The sequence below is a fragment of the Fopius arisanus genome, unplaced genomic scaffold (assembly GCF_000806365.1).
Source record: "Fopius arisanus strain USDA-PBARC FA_bdor unplaced genomic scaffold, ASM80636v1 scaffold00027, whole genome shotgun sequence".
NCBI lineage: Eukaryota > Metazoa > Arthropoda > Insecta > Hymenoptera > Braconidae > Fopius > Fopius arisanus.
Genome location: NW_011887766.1, coordinates 889,967 through 904,431, shown reverse-complemented (window position 1 = coordinate 904,431; position 14,465 = coordinate 889,967). Strand labels below are relative to the sequence as shown.

Below are 14,465 nucleotides of genomic sequence, written 5' to 3'. Positions count from 1 at the left end.
ACAGAAGATAAGTGACACCCTTCTCTGGCCCTTTACTCTCTACTGGTTTTTTTTTGGTGATGTGTTCTTTTTAAAGTACCCTTCAAAATCAGAACTGGTGGATTAGAATACTCAGCTTGCAAGAGACTACCTTCAATGATACTCAACGTCATCCACTTAGTGAGGAGGTGGAAAGTCAAAACCCTCCTGTGGTTACTCACTTGGGTCATTTGTCACTTGTCAGAGAGTCTCATCCCCAAGAGCTGTTGGGAAATGTCCCTGACCCTAACGTTCAACCTCCACGACAGTTCCATTGGTTTTTCAATCATACACTTTGATTCTCTCGGATTTGCCCTTTGAATTACTCTATTTGACTTCAAAACTATTATTCATTGTGAAAATTTTCTAAAAATTATGGAGTTATATCAAATGACAGCATTGTGAATATTACGATTGAGAATGGAACTCAATATGATTTAACCTGACGCACCCGGAAATTACAATGGTTTCAGTAATGCAATGCAGTGAAATTCTGATTGGAATATTATTTGTGCTTCATTGGATGAGATTTCATATGAAATTCGGGAGTAAATTTTTCTACACGGTTGGATATTTATCGACATTACTTCACAAATATGATGTTTTTATTTCTCATTATAATACATCCGCATGCGATTCCACAATTGTATTCCTTCAATCATTAGGTCTAATCTGTCTCATATTATAGTAATTACCAAATTAAAAAATCACCGAAATTGAATAGTACTGGGACGACCAATATTGCTCAACTAAAGTTGTAACATCAAATTTCATATCCATTTTACAATTATCCATTCATTAGAAGTGACTTCATTACATTTGAATGATATAAAGCATCACACGAAGCAACCGTTGGGTAACCATTCATAACACGGAATTGTTGTTATTGAACAACAATAATTATCAAGTCTGTGCGATGTGAAACGAATAAGGATAACCTCTGATAATATTCAAGCACTCGTGATATTTGGTAGAGCAGAAAATTTTGAACCATCCCGCGTAATTAAGAATAACACTATGCCACGTGCTCTGAAATATCCGCCACTATCATAGCAATGATTAAGCGAATGATTCATGAGTGATCTCGTATGCGCTCTGAGTCGCACCGAGGAATGGTTTAATGAGTGTCAGAGCCAACGATGCCCTTCCTGCTTTGGTCCCGCCGGTCCGCTGAATTTCCCCGATCAAGTGTTGCCTCTCATAGCCACTGCATCCATTAATCTCTGTTCATCAAGTATCTTCACATCCTCCAGTGTTCCAACGGTGTTTCCTAAGCAACTCCGATGGGTTTTCTCCGTTTTCCGTTCTCCTCCTTGACAATTACGTGGCGCGTGCCTTGACTGCAGAAGTATCCACCACACAACCATCAAAACCTCTTCGTCCTTGTTCCTCATTTGGTGGAGAGAACCTAACCAACTTTTCATTCTATCGCCACAAGTTTCTCGCTAACAGCAACCCTTCCATCCACTCAACTCAACCTCTTGTGCCCTTAACTGCGTCATATACCGAGGTCCTAAACCCTCAGGAGAGGGCGGACATAACGCGGGCATACGGTCGGATCGCCTCTACTTACCAAAGACACTTCAACAACACGCCGTCCGGCAACCTCCGCCAATTGTTATATCTCAATAACAACTTTTTTATTATTGCTTTCAGGCCCCAGCATCTCTATTGCAGAAACCTTGCTATCCCAAATAAGATTAAAAATTGTTTTCTTTGTTCTCTCTGAGAATTAGAGTATTTTCTTGGATCGAGAAGATAGAGTTTGTTGATTTTAGGAACTAAAATTTATAGATGTTGTTGGGAAATTTTCAATTCGTACAACATCGCGGATTTTGCCAATTATCAAATCAAGATATGACAAAACAGATAATTTAGATAACACGATTTTTTTCTTTCATTCTATGGCAGATTTGGCAGAATTGCACTCGTTATTATTGGATAGTGATGGTTAATTTAGCGGAGAGTTTACATAGCATGGGAACATACATTATGATAAATGGCAGCTTTATGTATAGATGAATCAAAAATTAATGCATGGCAATTCGGGCTTTTAGTAAGCTCTGTTTTCTGCTCTATGGCGATGATGAACTTATTTTGACACGACCGTACACTAAGAAAAAATTTCATTAACAATTAGTGCGCTGCCCACTAGTCCTGGGACAAACCAGAGGACCACCAAGGAATTCGGATGGCCTATCCAAAAAATTCGAAATTGGCTTGAATATAGCATGACTGGTATGAATCTCACAAAAGGTCGACTTGGACCGGTTTACTTCCTTCACGTATATACCTAACTGAGTCCAACTTAATTTTATTCTTTGCTTTGTTTTTATTAGCTATTAAGCTGAATAACAATTAAAAACAATTTGGAAGTTAGAGAGTGTCCCTATATATACATGTTAGCGATCATATTTACCTTCAACGAGTCATAGAAGATTGCCAGATTTCCCAGACAAAATTGTTTTGGTTGCACAGTTGAATTAATTTGAGAGTTTTCGAAAAATTTTCATTGAAAAGGCAATGCAAATTGTGAAATTTCTGGGAAATTCCCAGCCACTAAAAAAGGTGGTATTAGATTCGTCGTGTTTTTTATAACGATGGTCAAAATGTTTTCCAAATCAATTTAGTTAAATACCTCTTCACATGAAATGATTTCCGTGCACACAAATCCCAATAATCCCACCACCATGCGCATATATTCCGAAATATTCTAATTCTCGGTAAATTTCTCATTCGTACTTCGTAAATGAATTTACCTAGTTGGGATAATCATGGAGTTAAAAATGGCGAGAGCACTGGGATATTTTCGGGAGAGTACAACAAGATTATCCTTAACATTATTCCACAAATTTGAAGTATAATTTGATTCTCTGAGTTGTTTGATAAATTTCAATGCTTTGAGAAAGGTTTCCACGTGGATAAATTAACTCCTTGTCAAAGGTCATGTATATGGGAATTGTGGGACAGTAATCCAACCCATTTGATCGCTGAGGCGAAACCCGTTCTGGAGTTAGAGAAATTATATGTATTCCGATGTAATTTCCCGTTGCGCTCTTAGTCTTAGGGCATTAGTCGTAACATGGTTGGCATCATCAGCAGTTTATACCTTGCATCACTCCAACACTATCTTATATGTCACTATGTATATCAATTCCTTGCACAAAATTTTTCCATTGTTCTCTTGGAATCTTCAATATTTAAAGTTTCATTGAGAATTTCACGAGATCACGAGACCATTTTGCTTTGAAATTGGATTAAAAAATAATTGAATAGAAAGTGTTTATCCCATCAACTCAATTTTTAAGAGCGTAGTTTATTTTCCAACAAATAAATCGTCAAGCTATGCCATTTGATCACATGAACAGCTAATTCAAAGTCTGAGTAAAGTTTCTTGGGGCTTTTGCCATTGGTACTTTGAAATCGGTTTCAATCGCTAGCGCGTGGTTTCTGCTATCGTTTATGTCAATTAAGAGAATGTTTAATACCAGAGGGTACTCGACAGCTTGTGGCTGAAGGGGCTGTAATACCTTTGACAGAGAATGGTGGATGAAATTAGAAGGAGGAAAGAGTGGATTGAGAGTAACACCTGGACGCTCTGAAGCGACTGAGCATGAAGCTTGACATTACGTTCCCTCTGAGCACTTTTTTATTTCGGATTCATCGAGAACTGAATATTGAAAATTGAGAATAAGGTGGTCAATTCAGTTATGAGTAACTATCGAAACATTAATGATCATTCTCATAAAACATTCGCAAATGCATTTGAAAACGGAAATTTCATTAATGTCGGCGGCGCTAGTAGAATGATAAAAGCGAAGTGGAAGCTATTTGGGAAAATGTTCAGAAGTGGTCCTTGCAGACTGGCCGGCGCTGAGTTCATTGCGCTCTTCAATGAGTAAACAAAGCCGTAACTCTCCTCACCGAGGAATCAATGCTCAAGGAGTTTGCAAGAGGTAAAACAAAACCACGAAAATCAACATTCATCTTACTTTCCGTATATTCTTGCTAGAGTAGAGTCATGATACACCCGGGAGGTAAGTGGAAAGAGAAAAACTAGACAGCGGCGTCGCCGAGTGATGGAGGAGGAATGAACGGCAGGGAAAACTTCTCCGCTATGAATTGAGTGATGTAGATCCTGTTGGGAGAACTGCATCCATTTCTATGTTTTATATTGACATATCTATTCGACAGGGCTTTTTATCATTTGAAAATTCGGGGGAGTTATCGGATTTAGTACTTTGTTGAAATTCCAAATATATCGTTTTGTGGTTATTGACTACACGTTTTATGTTGTAGCTTATGATTGCTGGGTCGACAAATTTTTCAAAACAGATATATTTTTGATGATTTATAAAATGTTTTTGGAGACAATGAAATCATTTTTTTTATTTCGACAATTCGTTTTGTGAATTAATAGTTACAAAGTATTTCTTCAAATTGCGCTGAAAATCCATGCAAATTTTCAATCTATGGGCACTATAAAGACGCGAATTCGCTATATATCGTCTAAATTTTCAATAAAAATATAAGTATTTAAAGAGTATATCGATTTTATAATGAAATTACCATTGAACGGAAATTTTTCATCAGGAACATAATGAATACACTGATTGAGTAGAAGAAGTGGAGTGAAAAATTGAATATTGTGTAATAGAAAGTTGAATGTCGGTCTGAGATGGGGACATGAAAGGAATAATTTTCATCCCGAGATTTATCAGAATAATTCTGGGACATGTGAAGCAACATTGGGATCGAATACAGTATAAGGATGTGATGAAACAGTCCATGCGTCTTTGAATCAGGAGTGTTGAAAGGAGGATAAAAGTGAAGGAAAAATGGGTGGCCAGGAGGTAACCCATCGCCCAGTTTCTTATTTCTCTGGGGAATCCATTGCTTCTCGCACTAGCGGTGCACATAGGTGGACCCGTTATATGTTCTCGAGATCGGAACTCACTTTTCCGTTCAACGGAAGAGCATGCATATTTCATGCTGGTGCTGTATGAAGAGAAAGAGAATAAAAAGTTAACCCCTACCCGCTACTTCTTTACCGCCAATGTGCACGTAATGCACGTAGAAAAAATAATAAAAAAATTGCGGGAAGTGAAGGTTATGCCGGACCTTGTGCCCTAAATCGAGGTGAATTCACTACAAGTTTTGCCGGACCAAATCCGTCTTCTTTCACTGATATTGATACTTATTGTTCGATACTCGACAGAGATTTATGGTATTTTCCAACATAAATGGCAAATACTGGGAAAAGTTTATATTGTTTCAGACATGGGCGAATGCAAGATAAAACGTGGATCCAGCGTCGAATGACAGCTGATGTATACTCGTGCTACAGTGTTGGATATTTTTTTGACTTTTTCATAAACGAAGTAAAATTTATGAGAATGAATCTAGTACTCTACTAGGAGACCAATTAGTTCCATTTTGATGTATTCATTAAAAAACGCCGACTCAATCGATTCGGCGCATTATTTTCAAATTGGTGAGGTCGTTTTAATTAAAACTTTGGTAGCGAATAATTGAACGTCGTCAACGTTGGGATGTGTAGAAGAGTAGACTGACTGTCGAAAACACCTTTTCCATCAATACAGTAAAATATCATTTGAATGGACTTTGCCTCATTATCTATGCGAAATAGAGCGAATGTAACATCTTTCCCGAGCAACTTAATGGTTTTTTTTTCAATTTAATGATATGATGGTGCCAAATATAATTAAATTACCCCCCATTTTTTTCATTGTGATAATGATATGATAAATATGATAAAATACTGTTATTATGAAAATACAGACATGTTCATTAAATATTTTAGTAGCCATTACAAAGGATAATAGTAAGGAATAAAATGCTTCGGGAACATGCTACGTGCATTAAATACTGATTTAAAACAACTAATTCCATTCACATATCATAATGTAAAATTTGACCGATAAAAAAAACGGAGAATGTGTTCAAGGCAAACATGAATCATGAGATATGCAAATAAGTGGATCACCCAAGAATTCTGTGTGTGCTTTCAGGTGGCCTGGATGCTCTTCGACAAGAGTGCTATTCTCACGGTCCATAATCACGTGATAACGAGAAACCCCAGGATATCGGTGACCCACGACAAACACAGAACCTGGTACTTGCATATTAACAATGTCCACGAGGACGATAAGGGCAAGTACATGTGTCAGATTAATACAGCAACGGCCAAGACGCAGTACGGCTATTTAAATGTCGTTGGTGAGTGTTTTTTTCAATTTTTCCAATTTTGCTTCCAAATGGAATCATAAGAATCGTTCTATTTTCACATTCTATCATTTTGATTGGAAATTATGTTAAATCTTCTGTAACGTAAAAATACGGAATTTGGCTTGTCGCATCATAGGATGGCTCTCGAAAGCAAGAAACAATTTTTGTTTCAATCTTTTTTTTCGAATCTTATTTTTTCTCCCAACACAATACAAGAGGACATTTACATTATTTTCAAGTGAGCATGCAAAACGAAATTACGTTGGATTATCCTCTCAACATTCGATTGTCATCTACAGTACATTGTGAGTCAAGCCGGGAAAACTGCTATTTTCCAGTCCCAGGCGTGGAAATAGTAACGCGAGCTAATCTAAAATTTTTTGGGGAAAATTATTCAAGGAGCGGAAATCATTTCTCTCATATGGATTATTCGACTTATTTTATTTGTTTATAGTCAAGAGCAATGCACTTATCTTCAACTTATGGTTGAATGTGTCATCACGAACCTAACATGCAAATAATTATAATAAATGTAGTACAAATTAGAATTATTCTTAGATGAATGACAAATATAACATTTTTCAACTCGTTTAGCTATCTTGAAGTGTATTAATAAACTTAAATCATATCAACATCGTATCTTTTTGGAATGATTAGATGAGTTTTAATTTTTTTCTTTCAAATTAAAATGTGTGAACACCATAGATGATCTTATAAATTGAATAACTATTAGTCGTTAGCTGAACAGGCTTAAAAAATATCTTTGAATTCTACAGACCACAACGGAATAATACAATTAAACCATATAATTTCGAGAATTCATCACAAACTCCACTTGTTAGAATTTTCCAAGACGTGTCAAGTGGTGAAACAAGAAAAAACATGTTACAAAGGTAATTCTGAAATAGGAAAAGTTTTGAAGTTCAGTATCCCCTTAATGATCGGACGAATGATCCAACTAGCTCCGCCATCCTGAAAGACGTATTAATATCCCGAGTTTTGACATTGTCCGTTCATTACAACTACGAAGAGCAAGCGAGAGATGAGTGCAATAGAGGTGGAGCAATCAGAGGGCTAGATTAATTGTTTCCATGGAACGTAAACTCAACTGCAATTCCACCTGAGCAGAGGTCTCCTTGACTCCACCACAGTCTCATCCTCACTTTCGCGATAATACCAACAGCCAACATAATACCAGCGTGACACAAGTCATAACTCAAGGAGGATTCTAGGCCCGTTATATTGCATGTCCCACTTCCCCCAGTTCCTCCGTTAAAATCTATTACATTTTCTTCCTATTCTACCCTTTCGTTTTTCCCCTTTTTTATTCTCCACGACTTGAGAAGAGGTGAACGTGGTCTTTCGTACAATTTTAACTGTCGTCGGCTATCGTACTCTCTCACCGCTTTCCCACCCTTTGGCTAACCGTAAATAAAGTGAAACCGCGGGGATCGGAGTTTTATTCGATTTAAAGCCACGAGTCAAGACTACCATCTCCTCTCTTCACTCTTGCACTATCGTAAATCGTTCCAAGTTCAACTTCACTGATATATCTCAACCATTTTCCCATATACGTGCTGAATGGGCTGATTCTTGGTGGATCGCTTGGTGAAGGGAAGGCTTTTCTTGGATACACACTTGTGAGTTATCGGGGATATGTATGAAATTGTCTGCTTTGAGAATTTATCAGCTCAATTCTGTGGCATTCCGCTTTCCCACTTTACACTTGTCAATATTGTTAATATAAAGAGATCGGCTGATGTAATTACCACATTCGCGTATTAATACACCAAAATGGTATGCTGGAATTTAGTCGATTTTATAGTTTGATATTATCGAACCTAGGATTTCGGTTATTTATTGCACTTTCCTCGGGAATCGTAGTGAAAGTACGTACATCCCGTACTAGGTTCGAGTATAACGTATAAAAGACTCAATTGTATTTCCTTACCTCATCGATAAAATGTTGTGCGTTGCATAGAATTGCTAATTCATTGAAAATAAAATGTCTGGATTTAAAAATCGCCAATTTGCAGGGTACATGTGATTAAAATAGTAAAAAAAAAAAAACAATTTTAGTCCATATTCATTCGTTGCAACGAGATGACACCAAAAATTTTCGTCATATTTTCCCGTATGTAATCATCCAAAAATCGTTTGTTTTTTAATTTTCTGAGTAGCATAGCTGGTAATTACCTCAGCGCAACAGCATTTCCATTATCTATATGAAAATAAAATTGCCGTATCGAACTTGGAGGAGAATAGGGAGACTATTCCAAGAAGTGGGATTACCTGTCATTTGCAATGTAGCCAAGGCGGATAATTTTAGGGAGTTATTCAACAGATGAGAACTGTCAGTTACAAGACCATCGAATTATCGTGAGCTTTACGCGATAATTTTGTACAGGCCATTAGGGCTCTTGACGTCTTTCGAGTTCCTGAAATAAACAGAAAAGTTCTTCGGATATAAAATCCGTAAAATAGTTTCTCCGACAAGAGTCGAGTGAGGAGATTTCAGTCTTGATCGATTTGACGAATTGAATCATTCTGTGTTCATGGTTAGAGAAGGCATAAGAGGGTTATGCCGTTCTCAGTCTCAGTGCCATCGTAAACATCTTCGGAAGAAGTCACTTCGATGGTTACTCCTATTTCCGTCTACCAATGCGTGCAGCGAAACGTTATTTGCTTTATTCCCTATTCTCCTTTCCTTCAAACGCCATTTCCCAGCCTCATTTCTCATCCCGGATGGGAATATACAAGCGCAAAAGAGATCCACAACGTTTCCACAAAATTCACTTCAGCCGAAACTTCTGTTCTTAATTTTTACTTTTCTTTCCAATTTAAAACTCTCACTATTTGAATATGAAAAGGATGCTCATTCTAATTTCTTTTTCACTTTACTATGTGTTTATAGAACAAATGATTTTTTCGAAAAAACAAGTCATAGCGACAGACAATGACATCAACTTGAATGAATCAATTTGCTTAAGTGAGATGCGACTTGAAGAGTAATATGAGAAGATATAACACAATTGAATCGCCCAGTAAAATCAAGCGGAGCGATAAAAACGTACTACACTGGCGCACCTGCATTTACATTTCTCAACCAAGAACAATTCAATATTCTCCAATACCCTCAAGATATATCACACCAAGGTTCGTTAGGCCTTCTCAAGTCGGCAATTATCGATCTGCCTATTCCATTATGAAGACATTAGTCGACATCGATAGTTTCTGGGCTATTCTGTCGTCGCTACTCCTGTATTTACAGAACGACTATTCCTTCGTTGTTTTAGTGATAAATTTTTCAAATTTGTATTCCCCCTTCATCAGTGCTTTTGACATCTTATCACACTCTCATAGCTTATTCTGAACCCTGTCACAAATTTCTCCCGCTTTTTCATGGTTATTGTTAACACTCAGTGGAAAACTCCTAGACGAGTTTTAAGGTGATAGTTTAATACAACCAGCCACAATAGTATACGTGAAAATGTTTGCAGCGGCTTATAGCCTATAAATTAGCTTCCTCTGTGGAGAATCATCGTGGGAATCGAAATTGGATCCACATGGAAATGAGTGAAAAATCGATATCAATCCGATATTGCTTTTATAATTTGATGATGCTTGATGCTGGCAGGGTGGTTAATGAATCAAATATCAATATCAAATATTAATGTAGATGTTTCTTTAATGAAGCCTCCAGAGAGCTAAAGCAAGAGATTGATTTCTGAAATTGTTATCTATTCATGAGGTTTGATGGTGCATTCGCAACTGATTATCCATTTAATGATATATGCCATCACAATTCTTAACTATATTTCACAAAACGAGAGCTCTATAAATATTTAAATGATTTTCAAATTACAAAAGACTGAATAGTGTTGAAAAATTAATGAAATGAGAATTATAAAACTCTCAGATCAGAATTAAAGAAATATCACTATGTGAATATATTTCAGTATTTAATATAAATAATTCAATATTGAAATGTAACTGATGAATTATTCTTTGATACTGCCATACTCTCTTTACTGAAATGTATAGGATACCCAAATGACAAAAACTGGAGTTTTTGTAAAAAAAACTGAGCCAAGTAAAAGTTTCGCTCAGTTGATTCCGTACAAAACTCGTGTTTTGCTAAAATATAGCGGTCTTAGAAATTTAAAAAAACTCGGAAAATGTAAATGAAAACGCCACGAAAAGTGACACGACTAGATTGAAAGGATTCAATAGTGAAAATAAAAAAATCAGTAGAGGCAGGACCAACTTATTTAGCCCGGTTTTTCCGAAGAACTAGAGTTCAAGTCAAAGATTATCTTCGGTCACTTTTAATTATTAATCAAATTTCATTTTAGGATAATCCTGTAAATAAAATCGCGCCATATAATTATGTCACTGTGCACAGATTTCATGTAACTTGTGGCGTTTGTATTTTATGGATTGAATACGATTGTATCGTGTATAGATACACCGTAGCTCTCGGCCTGATTTGGTGGATAGAGACGAAACTTTTACTTAGCTGATACGCTACCGCGTATCTCGATTATTGTGACGCTCAAATATCGCCATATTCGTTCGTAGAAAAACTAGAATTCAATAATTGTTGGAGTTTATAGATTAATTTTGTTAGCATTAACCTAATTATTTTACCAGAGCAATAAGTCACTAATCATTTTCTCTGGCTGCATCATGGATATAGCTCAATGTTAATACTAGAGTGTCAACGAGTGGATGTGATAATTCGGGGAATATCTGGGGCTCTGGTGCACTAGTTCCTCAAAGAAGATAATATGCAGGAAAACACGTGAAAAACGCTGAGGGATTTTTCACGGTTGTTTGCATTCATTTTTCTCCGTGTTTAATCGCGTATCATTCCACTTAATCCGTATATTTAGGGGTACTTGGGGGATTATCATGCATTTTGCTTTGCTAAAAGAGACTACCATATTTCGTGTCACTCGACTCTTTTTGGTGATTCCAAAGTCGCTTTGGTTGCTGCAGTCGCCATAATATTTTTGAACCGTTCAAAATGTTTGGCAATCGACAATTTTTTTTGTTTTGAGAGGGATGATAAATACTGCAGACTATTTGCTGTCGTCATATGTGCCTATGTTTGCACCTCATTTTTTATGGAGTGAGGGATTAATATTTATTTCAGACCATTATTCGTGATGAGTGTTAAAAATATTAAAAATAACCAATCATCAAAATATGAGTGTTTTCTTGGATGTGTTCAGAAGATCGATAGCATTTCTATAGTGTTTAATCACGAATAGACGTTAAATTTGCCTCTCTTTTCTCTCTTTGCATTACCTTTTGATAGATTCCAGTGCACGTACTCCACAAAAATCGATTTCCATGTAAAAAGAAATGACTTCCACTAGGATCATGGAAATGCATACCAAACCTATCAGCGCGGCACTGGAGGCTTTCACTCACTTCAGGATGAAATGATTCTAGTTTCCATACACGTTCCTGTAATCCTCCCTCTATATATGCACGGGATAACGACATATATTTCATCTCAGCTTCTATTTAATATATTTTTTTTTTATTTCAGTGCCACCAAATATCGATGACTCGCAGAGTTCATCAGACGCAATCGTGCGGGAAAATGCTAATGTCACTTTGTCATGCAAAGCAACGGGAAGTCCGACGCCAATTATACGCTGGAAACGTGACGATAATGAAAAAATTGCTATAAACAGATCATTAGAAAGTGAGTAAATTTATCAAATCGTTATGGTAGTATAAAATTTCTAGAAATTTCACTCAAGAAATCATCTGGATTCACGAGACAATACTAGCACATGATATAACCCAATATTAACGATAGATTACCTTTTAATATTTACCTGGTAATAAAATCAGCATATGAATATTTGGCGATAGAGCGCCTCGCCCGAATGGAAAACTAGCTCAGGTCTGGATCAAGTTCGGATCAAGTCAGACTTGCTGTTGGGTCATATACTGATCCTACAACTTGATGAGGACTTGATCAAGCATGTAACGCCTTGACTCGATCCGGATTTGATCAGGCGTGCCGAATCAGGGTTTTATCAACCAAAACGGATTAGTACTTGATAACAGAAATTAAAGGTATTTATGAATGATAATGAATTAGAAATAAAAAATTAATCATTTTTTTACATTATATTATCATTGGATACCTACTATAATTCATGCTGAAAAAACGCAATTATTTTTGCCGACACTGGGGATTGAACTGGGGACCTTACAAGTACTAATCCTATGCCCTATGCACAGGTTGACCTGATCAGAATCTGTTTCGAATCATTGCAGGTGGACGAATCTCAGTTTAACTTCAGGGCCACCTGATCCGAACTTGATCAGAATGATCACAGATGAGCGAACCTCAGGTTCAGATCAAGCTCAGCATATCAGAACCTGATCAGAGTAGTACGGACCATGTTGGGTAAATCGAAGACTGATCAGTTTCTTATAAAGTTCTGCCTGATCAGTTGACACTGACCACCGCCATATCAAGTTCTGATCAAACCTCAGGCTGGCCTGACATAATTTTCACTCAGGACCTTTAATCTTATGTGCCACTTCGTTTGGCTTCATTCACTACATGATTACATGAGTTGTCACGTTGTTTTCCATTGAGTTTTTTTTCGGCAATAGAATTGAATGGAAAGAGTGCATTTTATGATCATATTCATTCGATTTTCCAGTCTCAGAGTGGGAAGGTGAAACCCTGGAAATAACGCGCATCTCTAGACTTGGAATGGGAGCGTATTTATGCATTGCCAGCAATGGAGTACCACCTGCTGTTAGCAAGCAGATCAAAGTATCAGTTGACTGTGAGTATAAATTTCGATTTATATTCTGTTCTTGTATTTTCTTTAGGTGATGGGATAGGCTGTATTTGTCCTTGCTCTTAACACGGTTTAGCGGAGCGCAAAGCTTTCGAAAAAAAAAATATAAAAAGAGGAGGATATTCTCCCTGAGAATATAGAACACAAATTAATAAATATAAGTAGAATTGGGAAATGAAATCATTCTGGAAACAGCAACATCTGTTAGTTATCAAACGACAACCCAAAGGAATTTTTGTCGCTCGAAAATCGGATGAGTTTAAAACTGAATCATTCTCTCCATTCCCTTAGATAGAATCACCGTGCGTGAGACCGTGGGGCAAATTCAACTCAATCGCTTGATGACATTACCCTATGAGAAGAACATTTAATTAATTCAATTTATATGGACGCTTTCACGCTTCTGGCAATCATTTCGACATAATTTTGTCATCATAAAAATGATTTTTTGTATTGCGTATTTTTTCCGAGAAAATTTCTCAATAAAACGAATAAACGGCTAATCCGAAATAAGCCGGTTTTCCATTGATCCTCGCGACTTCGCTAATACCATCAGTAAGAGAAGGTAAACGAGAAGTTCAAATTAAACAATCCTTGTTTCGTAATTTATTCCGTGGAATCGATATCGACAGTGGGAGAGGGTAAGAGTGGGGGCGGTAGTCACGTATACGCTCTGATTCAACTTCCCCCCATGACCTGATCCCGGCTCCTCCGACAGCCGTAGTAGCAATCTGTTATTAAAATCAGCAAAGAGAAAAATCCGTGCCGTATCTTCATGTGCCCGCCCTCCTCTCTCTTTCTCTGTCTTTTTCACCCGCAGACTCTTTATGTATTTTTCTCGCAAGCTGTCCAACGACAGACGTGTTGTAGCAAAAATTAAGCCACCTGCAGACTCCAAACGAAATTACCAAACATCCCCAACGGGCGCAGAACCACTCTCACCACTGCCTGGGTGACGATTTTTTGCTAATCTCCGCTTGCTGTAACCACACCCCCCTGATACCGTGTGTCTCCCTCTGTACCACAATCTATGCTATTTTTTTTCACAACTCATCCCTCTTTTTCCAGCACTCTTGTCAGAGCGCGATAACTCGGATCCACAGAATCCTGGAACGTGCTTTCTGTGGGTAGTTTCCCTAGAGTTTTGTTTGCTAAGTTGAATTTTTAGGGAACTCCGTCGCTGAGTGTGATTCTAATGGACACAAAATATCTGAATGACACTCACCAATTTTTTCACATTTTTCTGGAGATATATGCTGCAACTTTTGTGGGGAAATGGTTGATGCCACTAATGACGTTATTATAAAATGCGTACACTTGCTTTTTTCCAATCCCTGCTATTTTTTGAACGTCGCT

General features: G+C 37.2%; 1 protein-coding gene across 2 annotated transcripts in view; it reads left to right on the top strand.

Moving 5' to 3' along the window:
- LOC105265099 (lachesin) overlaps positions 1-14,465 on the top strand; it is a 113,920-nt gene that overhangs the window by 61,994 nt on the left and 37,461 nt on the right. For both annotated transcript variants that reach the window (XM_011302403.1, XM_011302402.1), the window contains exons 3-5: positions 6,051-6,258; positions 11,828-11,986; positions 12,966-13,094. In XM_011302403.1, coding sequence (XP_011300705.1) covers positions 6,051-6,258; positions 11,828-11,986; positions 12,966-13,094 — 496 coding nt within the window. The remainder of the gene's footprint in view (positions 1-6,050; positions 6,259-11,827; positions 11,987-12,965; positions 13,095-14,465) is intronic.